At 33.9% G+C, this 13,093-nt stretch overlaps 1 protein-coding gene across 6 annotated transcripts in view; it reads left to right on the top strand.

The window, feature by feature from the left end:
• KLHL8 (kelch like family member 8) overlaps positions 1 to 11,875 on the top strand; it is a 69,724-nt gene extending 57,849 nt beyond the window's left edge. For all 6 annotated transcript variants that reach the window (XM_058721959.1, XM_058721958.1, XM_058721960.1 and 3 more), the window contains 4 exons: positions 5,554 to 5,722; positions 5,926 to 6,085; positions 8,140 to 8,341; positions 8,587 to 11,875. In XM_058721959.1, the coding sequence (XP_058577942.1) occupies positions 5,554 to 5,722; positions 5,926 to 6,085; positions 8,140 to 8,341; positions 8,587 to 8,710 (655 nt within the window). In that variant the 3' untranslated portion in view covers positions 8,711 to 11,875. The remainder of the gene's footprint in view (positions 1 to 5,553; positions 5,723 to 5,925; positions 6,086 to 8,139; positions 8,342 to 8,586) is intronic.
• Positions 11,876 to 13,093: the final 1,218 nt, after the last annotated feature.

The raw sequence follows: 13,093 nt of genomic DNA on the forward strand, positions 1-13,093 counted from the left end.
ATTTTAGAATATAGTAACAATTGATATAGTTTCCATGTAAACCTGAGCATTGACTTTTTTTTTTTTTTTTTTACTTTTAACTCTGAAATAATTTTAGGTTTTCAGAAAAGTTGCAAAAATAGTAGAGTTCCTGTATACCAATGGTTCTCAACTAAAGATGATTTCACTCCCATTTTGGAATGCTTGGCAATACCTGGAGACATTTTTGGTTGTCATAGTTTGGGGTCGGGGATGTTGGGGGAGTTGTTGCTGGCATCTAGTTGAGAGAGGCTAAGGATGCTGCTAAAAATCCTGTAATGCACAAGAAAGCTCCCCACAGCAAAGAATTTTCTAGCCCCAAATGTCAGTAGTGCTGAGATAGAGAAATCCTGCTGTATATACTCTTTACCTAGTACCTATAATGTTGACATCTTACACCATTGTGGTACAATTATTTGAACCAGGTAACTAACATTAATACAAAGATATTAATTAATCTGTAGACCTTATTCAACTTTTGCCAGTTTTTCCACATATTCCTATGCTTTGAATTGGTTTTTCTTATCTAGTTATATTGGCTATTAATCTAATTCAGCATGAATAGTAGCAGAGATAGTAGGCATTTCTATCTTATTCTTGATCTTAGTAGAAATGTCTCTGATGTTTCCCTAGTAAATGAGATACTGGCTTTAGGACTAAGGCATAGTATTTTAACATGTTAAGAAAATATCTCTCATTTTTTACTTATTTTTTATTAGCATTAATATTTAAACTTTTCATCTACAGTAAATTGAAATATATGTTGCTAAGTGGATCAGTCTAAAGAGGAGAAAGATTTGCAGTAGCATGACTTAGTGGATGTTGACTAGCCTGTTCAGAATTTTTTTAATGACTATTCTATCGAATTTTCAGGTATCTTAAGGTGGTATCAAGGTTCAAAAGCATAGTAGACCAAACATACTCTAAATTGATAGGCAGTAATACTTAAAAATATTAAGGTTACAGGTTAAAAGCCTGCTTTAGATATTATGAAATATACCAGTACAACATGGTGGAAAACCAGGTTTGCAATTAATTTATGTTTCTTATGGAGAAAAGTACATGAACCAATATGAAGCACAGCTCTTAAAAAGAAAGAAAGAAAGAAAGAAAGAAAGAAAGAAAGAAAGAAAGAAAGAAAGAAAGAAAAGGAAAATGAATACAGTGTAGTTGCCTGTCTTGAGAAGTGGAGTCTTTATATCAAGGAAGATTGTAGTGGTATTCTTTATGCTGATCTGTCTGTATCTATAGCTGGGGTCTCAGTGGGATATATACAACATCATTTGGGAGATGGTAATAAAAGTTAGACTCTATACTTTTTTATTGCATCCTTTTAAATTTATTCTGATTGGATTTTTTAAATGAATTTAACCTGCTAATACAGTAATATATGTTTATCATTTGAAAATAATTATGGCAAATGGGTGCACACAAAAATTGTTGTAAATGTGAGAGTTATAACCTGGGATGCATGCAAGGACTAGCAGGTTAGTAAGAAACCTGAAAACTGTGTCATATAAAAAATTGTTGAAGATTTTTGGTTTGGAGAGAGGATTTTTAAATTTTATTTTACTTCCAGTGTAGTTACCATACTGTGTTATGTTAGTTTCAGGTGTACAATATAATGATTTAACAGTTTCACCCGTTCCCTACCCACCTCCCCATTGGTACCATCTGTTTGTTCTCTATATTTAAGAGTCTGTTTTTTGGTTTGTTTCTCCTTTTTTTTTGTTCCTTTGTTCCTTTGTTTTATTTTCTTAAATTCCACATATGAGTGAAATCATACGGTATTTATCTTTCTCTGGCTGGCTTATTTTGCTTAGCACTGTACTCTCTAGTTCCATCTGTGTTGTTGCAGATAGCAAGATTTCATTCCTTTTTATGGTTGAGTAATATTTTTTGTATGTATATACCACATCTTCTTTATCCATTCATCTATTGATGGATACTTGGTCAGGTTCCATAGCTTGGCTATTATAAATAATGCTGCAGTAAACATAGGGATGCATATTTTCCTTCAAATTAGTGTTTTTATATCCTTTGGGTAAATACCCAGTACTGGATATTAGGGTAGTTCTATTTGTAATGTTTTGAGGAACCTCCGTACTGTCTTCCATAGTGGTTGCACCAGTTTGCATTCCCATCAATGCACAAGGATTTCTTTTATTCCGTATCCTTGCCAACATTGTTGTTTCTTCTGTTTTTGATTTTCAGCCATTCTGAGAGGAGTGAAGTGGTATCTCATTGTGGTTTTGATTTGCATTTCCCTGATGATCATTGATGTTGAGCATCTTTCCATGTGTCTTTTGGTCATCTGGATGTCTTCTTTGGAGAAATGTCTGTGTGTGTCTTCTGCCCATTTTTAAATTGGATTATTATTATTATTATTATTTTGGTGTTGTGTAAGTTCTTCATATATTTTGGATACTAGCCCTTTATTGGATATGTCATTTGCAGGTATCTTCTCCCATTCAATATATTTTAGTTTTGTTGGTTGTTTCCTTTGCTGTGCAGAAGCTTTTTATTTTGATGTAATCCTAGTAGGTTATTTTTGCTTTTGTTTCCCTTGCCTCAGGAGACATAAGTATAAAGATGTTGCTATGATCAACGTTAGAGAAAGTACTGCCTTTGCTCTCTTGTAGGATTTTTATGGTTTCAGGCCTCACATGTTGGTCCAAGTCTTGGCTAAAAACCAGCTTAGCATCATGATAAAAAGGCAAGGGTATAAAAATTAAAAGTGTACTTTAGAATTTTCTCCCATGTTTTAATCTACACATTATAATTTAAGCTATTGGTAGTTACTATATAGCATAAATTCAGTTCTATTAAAGTATTAAAATGTTATTTCTAGGTAAGTGACAAGTAATAGTGTATTTTAAGACCAGTTTTTTTCTTCCTTAGGATTCTTTCTCCTTGTGAAGAAAAAAGAAAAGCTAAAAATCTCTTTTCAGCAGAACTCTCTTCACATTTCCATCTAATATCTCATACTATAACATGAGAAGAAAACCCAGTTAAAAACATTTTATGTTAAATTAATTAAAAATAGAAAATTAGATGTTAGTGTATCCCCATGTGCAGTTCAGTTTAAAATTGCTCATCACGAGGCGCCTGGGTAGCTCAGTTGGTTAAGTGTCTGACTTTGGCTCAGGTCATGATCTCATGGTTTGTGGGTTCAAGTCCCACCATCAGTGCACAGCCTGCTGTTTATCCTCTGTCTCCCTTTCTCTCTGCCCCTTCCTCACTCACTCAAAAAAACAAAAACATTAAAAAAATAATAAAATTGTTCATTTTCGTATTAGCCATTTTTAACTCTTACAGAATGTTGCTACTGTTTGCAAACCTTGATATAAACCTCAATATTTGAAGTTAGGTTTTATTAGTTTGGGTTTGTTTCTTTAAATAAAATTGCAAGATAAAATTAAGGTGTTTTGAATTTTATTCTCTGTACAAAGCTGCTCTTAGGCAAGATTTTCAGTATTTATCCAGATAACTCTTTTTCTTCCATTACGTTTTCACTCTGAATCAAGAAGGCAGAATTACTCTCATATCTAGGTTTATGTGAATTATTGAGCTGTCTTTGACATCCTCACTCTATTTGCTGAATTGTGAATTTGAAAAAGGAAAAGGAAAAGGTAATCTAATTTAATCTCCCATGTGGTGCAAAATAGATATTATTTTAACAAATACACATATAATTCATGTAATTCACTGGGAGGAATTACAGAATGCTCCATTACATTTATTAGAAATATAAATAAATGTTACCATAAATCCATGGAAGGAATGAAATTACCTTGGGAGAGAAAGTAAAAGTGATAAGAGGGCTTAGGGAACTTCAGAATTTGACGATGAAGTAGAAAAGAAGGCGCTGATAAAGGAAACAGAATAGTACCAGCCAGAGATTTAGGAGGGAATTCACACGTGTGATTTCATGAAGATCAACAGAGTTTTGAGTAGTAGGAGATAGCCAATATGTTATATGCTCTTGTGGTTTGGGATGGTGGTGGGGAGGGAGATTTATCTGGCACACGTCTGCCACGATATAACACCTGTATGTCCTAGCATGCACACACATATTCACACACCTGTGAGTTTTTATTGCCACAGTATTTTGTAAGTCATTGCTTGATACTCAAGAGAAAAGAGGTTAAGGGGACTGAAAATGAGTTAACAACATTATCTTTAAGAATTCTTCCTAGGATTCTCTTTAATTAAAGAGTTAGAATCTCAGTTAAACAGCTGTGCTCTCCAGTAATATAGCTAATACATAGCACTAAATATGGGCCAGTTGCCATTCTAAGTGCTTTACCTATATTAACTCAATACCACCCATGTCTGCTCCTTTCTCAAATGGGTTACAGATGAAGAAGCAAGGTAGTAGATGTTTATAAAATATACTGCTTTATCCAAAGTACATACCAACTCAGGGACGGATTATAGTTTCAGAATAGTTTAAATCTTTTTTTTTTTTTTAACATTTATTTTTGAGACAGAGCATGAATGGGGGAGGGTCAGAGAGAGGGAGACACAGAATCTGAAACAGGCTTCAGGCTCTGAGCTGTCAGCACAGAGCCCGACGCGGGGCTCGAACTCACGGACCGCAAGATCATGACCTGAGCCAAAGTTGGCCACTTAACTGACTGAGCCACCCAGTCGCCCCAGTTTTAGAATAGTTTAAATTTTGATTGCTTTGAATGTGTTTTTTAAGAAATTGATGGAATTTTTTTTCTAGTCACCATTACAGTGAGTTAGCTTTTAACAAGGGCTGTCTCCTTCTTTTCAAAAAGAGAAATAAATGCCCATCAGAAGTAAACCAATGTGATATAAATCATGTAATATAAAAATTGATTCTTTTGTGTGGTACAGTGAAACCCTGCATCAAAACACGTGCTCTGATGGGCACCTGGGTGGCTCAGTTGGTTAAGCGTCAGACTTCGCTCAGGTCATGATCTCACACTTTGTGAGTTGGAGCCCTGCGTCAGGCTCTGTGCTGACAGCTCAGAGCCTGGAGCCTGCTTCGGATTCTGTGTCTCCCTCTCTCTCTGCCCCTCACCTGCTCACGCTGTGTCTCTCTCTCTCTCTCTCAAAAATAAATAAACATTAAACAATTAAAAAAAAAACAATAACACGTGCTCTGCAATTACATTAATTTAGAATTGAGATTGACTTCTGACCTCCATAGCAAAATATGTGTCAGTTCATTAATCTCTTATTATGCAGCTGTGTGTTTTGCTAATTGAATGTTTTGGACTCCACTTATGGTATTTTGTTGGGTTTTACTTTATTTCATTTGAGTTTAAAGTAACCTGTGTAGGCTGCATATTATAAAACTCCAGAGGGCACTGTTCATATAGAGTCATACAGTTTGGCAGCCTTGTAGTCATCTGTTTAGAAGCTTTGATAAATCTAAAAATAATTGGGAAAAACCACTGAGGTTTAACAAAGTAAACGACTTCCTGTTAGCATGATATTTTCACTACTTTTTTTCCTGGAAACACAACTGGATGCTAAAGTGTGTTTTTATTGTCTTTGCAGGCGAGGCATAGCCTTGGCCTCCTTGGGAGGTCCAATTTATGCAATTGGCGGGTTAGATGACAACACTTGCTTCAATGATGTAGAGAGATACGATATAGAATCTGATCAATGGAGTACAGTGGCACCAATGAATACTCCCCGTGGAGGAGTTGGCTCTGTGGCTCTTATAGTAAGTTATGTGGCAGTTTGCTTATTGGATTGCATCATGTCACATCCCTAACCAAATAAGGAAAAGTCTGCTATATTCATTTCTCCAGGATGCAGAGATTGATTGCACACACTGCTTTCTTGCACAGTCCAGTCTACCATTAAGACCACATATAAATCATTTAAAAATCTAATGTCATGTGTTTTTATTTTTTCTTTATTTAGAACCATGTTTATGCAGTAGGTGGCAATGATGGAGTTGCTTCTTTATCTAGTGTGGAGAGGTATGATCCACATCTGGATAAGTGGATAGAAGTTAAAGAAATGGGTCAACGAAGAGCAGGCAATGGAGTTAGTGAGCTCCATGGTTGCTTATATGTTGTTGGTGAGTGGATGGTATTTCTCTAGTTTAATTTATTGAAGGATATACAATGATAGTGTCATAGGACAACACAATAACACAGATTATGTTGCAGTTAGGCTCAAGTGGAATTAGTCCTAAGATTTGCTTTTGAATTATTAAGGTTCACATTCATGCTTTTTTGTTTACATCTTCATCTTTCATGTTTAAAATTTCTACTGTCATATTTTTACTAGGAGTAGCAAATATATCTAGAGTAGAAGATTATACTTAAGATATATGTTTTTTAGTGTAAGGACACAAATGTGCTTTGCTATAATAAATCTTTAAAGATCTAAGACATTTTTTCTCATCTTCATTTCAAGGGAATTATGTTGACTTCTTTAAGCAAATGCTTTTTGACTCACTGAACTGCAGAATTGGAAGGAACCATAGGGCAGTGCTTTCTCAAACTTTAATATGCATATGAATATTCTGGAGATACTGTTAAACTGCAAGGAAGGAGCCCAGATTCTGTATTTCTAAGAGCTCCCAAGTGATAATCAATGCTGCTTCTGGTCCATTCAGCACACTTTCATTAGCAGGGTTTTAAAGAACTACGAAATGGGAATAATAGAATTACTAATGAGGATTAATGAGAATTATCTTTGAGAGACTTATTCTAAGAATTAGCGATAATATATATGAAGCATCTCAAACTGCATCTGGTACTTTGTAGCTACCCAGTTAATAGATAGCAATATTGTGATTGCTAATTCCCTTCTTTACAGAGAAACATAACATAAACATAATGTGAACTTATCTTACATGATGTGTTATGTAAATGTATGTTTAGTGTTACATAACTTACAGTTCTTGATAAGGAAATGTGGGATAGTATTAGCATTGAAATATCTGCAAGTAATAGAAGTAATGTTTCTATGTGCTTATGTGTATTAAAGAAAAGAAATAACATAATTTACCTTCAGATCCTATCTGACCATCATAGCTTTGTGAGGTAGCAGAGACTCAGCATGAATAAATTACTCATAGTCACATGCCTGTACTACTGACAAAGCTGGAATTTGAACTTGAGTCTATGAGAAACCAGAGTTCTTGCAGCACACCACTGCTGTCTCTCACAGCTCCCTGTTTAGGAGAGCTGTCCCTATCTTGGTCATGGTGGTAATGATACTACTGTATGCATTTGTCAATATTTATTGAATTATGCACATAAAATTGGTGAATTTTACCTCACTTAAGTTGATTTAGTAAAGTTAAATCCATTAGAGAGTTAACTGTTGGTTGTTGCTTTTTTTTTTTTTTTTTTTACTGACCTTGTTTCTAAATAGACTGATCGTTATAGCAATACTTCCTGTCCTCAGGAAAATAGGCTTACTTGCTCAGGAGAGTTATTACTCATGTAGACTGAGATGGAGTCTAAAAAGAGGCACAGTTATCTTTAAAGGAAAAAACCCTCAGGAATATAATAAGTAACATTGTTAGAATGATATATGGAGAGGACTGTCATCATCTAGAATATGTAGCATGAAGATGTAGTTTTGGCAAAAATTGGTGGAAATTCAGTCATAGCCATCTCTGTAATTATGAAGGCCATTAACAGTATTAAGGGAAACAGTTGGAAAACTTTAACATATCTAAGTGAGTCAAATGATTCAGTGGTAGTTTATTCTCTTCTCAAGCCCTCTGTTTAAAAATATGATACACACTGTACACATAGAGAAGGAATCTCGGTACTATCTTCCTTACCTCTAGGAGGCTTAAGGACAAATTATATAAATGTTTGTGGGGGTTTTTTCTTCTAAATTATCTGCTTAGAGACAGGGACTTCAAGTTTTTCCACTTTAAGATTTTTAATCTTAGTAATGAGGTAAAATACTATCTAAATTATCTCGAATTGTAGAAAATGTCTGATTGGACTTGGTAGTGATGATGGGCATTGGGGTGAATTTTTTCCTGGATTTTCTCTATTTTCTAAAATGTCAGAAGACTTGGTTGTAGAAGCTATTGGATTGAAATTTAATAGTTAATTTCTATGAGATGTAGTACTATTAAAAATCTTTTTTTTTTTAATATAGGTGGTTTTGATGATAATTCTCCTCTGAGTTCAGTTGAGCGGTATGATCCCCGAAGCAACAAGTGGGATTATGTAGCAGCACTTACCACTCCCAGGGGTGGCGTGGGGATCGCAACAGTGATGGGCAGAATCTTTGCAGTTGGTGGTCATAATGGCAACGCATACTTAAATACAGTAGAAGCATTTGACCCAGTGCTGAATAGGTAATTTTCATGTTTTCCATATGCTTTAATGGGATCTTCCAGTAGCAGATTACTCCAGAGTGCTAAAATACTTACAGTCATAGCTATTAATTTAAAACATTTGGGGTATCTTATCTCCCTGAGGAAACTTGCTACCTTTCAAAACCAGTCTCAATAATAGGGAGTTTTTGTTTTCAGTTAGCATTTTGAGTAAAATAAATCATGCTTTGTTTTAAGATAACACACTTTTCCCTATATCTTTACAGGTGGGAGCTGGTTGGATCTGTGTCTCACTGCAGAGCTGGAGCAGGTGTAGCTGTGTGCGCCTGTCTAACTAGCCAAATTCGAGATGTAGGTCATGGATCCAATAATGTGGTGGACTGTATGTGATTTGAGGTCTAGCCACCAACAATTTAGTCATATTTCATATGCAGGAAAGACAACCAAGGTTTTGTATGATCACTTTTGAACAGTTTTCACTACTGCTAGAGCCTTATTTTAAATGGAAGCTGTTGTAGTGTGACTAAATGCAGCATTTAGATGGTAGCTGAAGAATTATTAGTAATAAAGATAAATTTGATACTTCCCACTTTAGCAAATAATGGGATAGGGAAGAAAAACAATCTAACCTGAAATTATACCTCCTCTGAAAAGTGTTTAAAAAAGTACAAAAACCTTGAAATCCCTTTTTAAAAACATTTTGGATAAATCAAAATGTAAAATGGAATCATTTCCATTTTGCCTGAGTTTTATCTTTCCTTTTGCCTAAAAGTGTTGACTGTAGGCAGTGGACTTTTCCTAGAGGGGTGATTAGAACCTATTCATCAACACAAGTATATTATATCAGGATACATGAGAGACCTCCTTTTGAAGATCATTTCTACTTGGTGCTGATGAATTTATGCCTTGCTTTTTTCTAGATGTCAGTTTTTAAATTTCTTGGATATTTACAGAAGTAGAAAAAATGTTTAATCTTTCTCAGTGCCACTAGCTGAATTTTCAGAAGCTTTATGGGAGAGCTATCCAAGCGCTTAATTTCAGTTTGACTTGTTAGGGCACCAAATACCTAGCTGAACTAATTCCATCTAAATAAATCTATACCTTCATTTTTTCATCTCATATGGAAAGATTTGTTTATTAGCAAAAATTGAATCAGAGGAAATGGCTTTAGAGTTAATATTATTCTAGTGCCCAGTTGAGACACCTTGAAAAGAAATGGTGTCAATTACATGACTCACTGAGAGAAATCTGAAAATATTTCTTTAGTTTAATCATTTGTTTTTGAGCCCAGGATTATTATCTTTCCATTTTGCTCTTTTTTTTAAAACAGTATCAAACATGAGTTTATTTATTATCAGAAAATGAATGCATTTTTACAAAAATTCTTTACAGAGTGTGGTTTACAGAATGTGGTTCAAGCCCATCATTACCAATAAAAGATATTGTTGGTAAAAACAGAGAAAGATTGAAACTACTGTTTTTTCTGTATAATTAATCCCCTCCAGTATATTTATTGAGCTTCAACTGAAAATATTTCTGTTCATTAATTTGAAGCCAGGATATTGATAAACCTATTGATTTAACAGCTCTTCATGGTTTTAACCAGTATTATAAAATGGCCTATTCATTATATGTAAATATTTATATAAATATTTATGAAGAATATTAAAATATTCTGTTTTGTATTTGTAATGCACTTTGGTACCTTTTTTCCAGGCCTTCCTAAATTTTCCTGTCGTCATGCCTCAGAATTTAGTGTAGTTTCATTGCTGGCAGTCATCTGGTTCACAAAGAATGAGGGCAGTGAGGAACATTACCCCCATCCATCCAACTCTGAAGTTCATTGCCTAGTAACTGATGGCCTTCATTAAAAGGCAACCTCAAGAGTACCTGGCTAGCTCAGTCAGAAGAGCATGCTACTCTTGATCTCAGGGTCATGAGAGCATGCCTCATGTGGGATATAGAGATTACTTAACATAAATTTTAAAACTTAAAAAAAAACAACAAAACAACCTGGGCTTGTCAGTACAGCAGGGTAGAAAGCCACATTACAAAAGCCAGTGCCTATTTGGTATATTAGACCAAAAAAATAAAAAAATAGTAAGAGGGCTAGCAGATAAAGGTCTTTCATGAGGCAGATTTAAAAGTTCCTAAATTGTGCCTTTTTTTTTTTTTTTTTTGCTATCAGCTCATAGGCAAGTTCGTAAGTCATTGCTAGACTTGAATCAGTGTTCTCTTGTGTAACTATAACCATATTTCAGTCAGTCCCCAAAGCATTTAACTCAATAGCACTCACTGGACAGGTTATAAACTAGCTGGATATGGAGAATAAATCTCAACACCTGGCTTCAACTGTCTATTTCTTATGTCTCATGGAATTCTTGTGAATAATGCTTGTCTGGCTGTGGTTACTAATATGTTTTACTTTTATTTTGTGGGAGAGGGGATCTCATTGATCTTACTGTTTCTAAGATTATTTAAAATGCTTTTTTTCTTTAATATATTTCTGCCTAGCACATGTAGAGTTTAGGAGCATATAGGTGTTACATTTGTTTCTGGTTTTTATTATACTATAGTCATCTAACATACTAAATTGGTACCCTGGCTACTCATAAAATAGGAACTACTCATAAGGGAAGTAAAGTGAAGTAAAGGAAACATGTAGCTGTCTGTTATATTATGTGTAGATACTTAGGAGCATAGTCTTGAAGGACCTGACAATAGTATGAAAAGATAAATAGTGGAATCAATATACGCAGTTTATTAAAGACACATTTTTGAGATAGGAAATGACAATCAGGCTGAAGGACTCCTGCAATTGAAAGATAATTATATTCATAGGAATAAAGACATGACATTATCAAAACAATATGGCTACTTAATTGTGAGGCCTTTCATTTTAACCTTTGATGTTAATAGGAATACCAAACAGTGATCTGAAATAGAGATAACATTCTGAAATAAAGAAAAATTCTGGAAAAAAATTAAAAAAAGGTTCACATATTATTTTTCTTCAAGAAGAATTGTAGATGTGTGGTTCTCCCATAAAGTCATTAAAGCCACTGCTTTCCTATATGGTACTGCCACTTTAAATTACTTGATATTGTTTTTTACTAACTTCACTGTACTCTGCATAACTGATTATTTTAAATTATTTTAAGTGTTTGAATAAACTTTGTATTGTACTCCCTCTAAGGAGTATTATTTATTCTCTTAATTCCCACACAAATTTATAATGCTGTTAAATGCCTAGATAAGAGATTGTTGACATTACATAAACTCCTCTTGGAAATGGTAAACTTAAGAATTTTCTTTGTTCCTTTTTCTTCGTGTCTTATAGAGAATGCATTAAGAATCTAATTCATATCTTTTAAGTTAAGAATGTTTCCTGTGATTTCTTACATCAGACTCCTAAAGAAATTATTATTGGTGTGTCATTGGCTGTCTCTTTATGTGGAATTAAAAGTTGCAATAGTATTTTCTTAGAGCCATATATAAATTGTGTAGTAATACTCTAACAAATCAAAATAATAAATTATGATATATACTACCAAATACTGAGATCAGAGTTGGATTCACATCAGTACAGTTGGTTCAAAATATACTGCATATATGTATTATGAATAGCAACATCTATAAGGTCTATGTAACTTTGTATCTTATTTTTTTGATGGCTTTTACAGAATCCTATCAAAACTATATAATTGTTTATTCTCCATCCTTGAAATTGATTTAGTAGGTTGGCTGTAATATTTTTTCTTATATAAAGGATGTTTTTGTTTAACTGAAAATAGATTTTTGTTATCCTTACAAATACTAAAGGTTAAAGGCAACTAATATAAAAGGTTTCACTAAGCAAATGATGAAGAAGTGGTCTCTTCAGCAGCTGCAGACTTGTACTATCTAGAAATGAGATAAATGCATAAAGATGCGTTAGGATGAATGTTGCCCTTCTGAGTAAGTAACCCTTCCTTTTTTTTTTCCGATTATGTTGGCATTGCTAAACATTTTTCTGACAATGGCCCCAAGAGCCTACTTATAAGGCATCCAAGAGGATTAGTCTCATCATTCATCTTAGTCATATGTTGATTTTTTTTTTAATAAAAAAAATTTTTTTTAAAGATTTTAAGTGATCTCTACACTCAATGTGGGACTCAAACTTACAACCCCAAGATCAAGAGTCGCATGCTCTACTAACTGAGCCAGCCAGGCATCCCAGTCAGATGTTAATTCTGACTAGAATCTTAACTTGATTATGGCCATGTGTACTTTATTCATCAAACTTGATTAAAAATATTTTATAGTTATAACGGGAAATCTACCATCAAAAAATAAGGGTTTTTTTTTTAATAGAAAATTTTTTTGCAAGTCAATGGAAGATTTCTAGTCATCTTGAGCAATAGTAACTTTAATGAAGGAAGTATGTAGCTCCTTTGAGGATAACCTTGTTTGATACAAAAATCTTATGGATTTTGTTGTTTAAAAAAGTTACTTGATGGTCCATACTAAGTTCAGTCTACCTGAACAAACTCTTTAGAATATAAGGGGTTTCTTAAATTTGGATAATAGTTGAGGGGAGAATTAATGACTATAATTTTTTTAAGCATGTAGTTTGTACCAGTCACTTTATAACATTTTAATCTTTCAAAAATTCTGTATTTTACAGTTAAAAAATAGATTCAAAGACATCCAAGATCCATAACTAATGAGTGATTGGCCAGCTAACCTAACCAGCTGTTATGTCTGCTCTTACAAGGTAGTATACATACATTT

Source organism: Neofelis nebulosa, chromosome 3, assembly GCF_028018385.1.
Source record: "Neofelis nebulosa isolate mNeoNeb1 chromosome 3, mNeoNeb1.pri, whole genome shotgun sequence".
Taxonomy (NCBI): domain Eukaryota; kingdom Metazoa; phylum Chordata; class Mammalia; order Carnivora; family Felidae; genus Neofelis; species Neofelis nebulosa.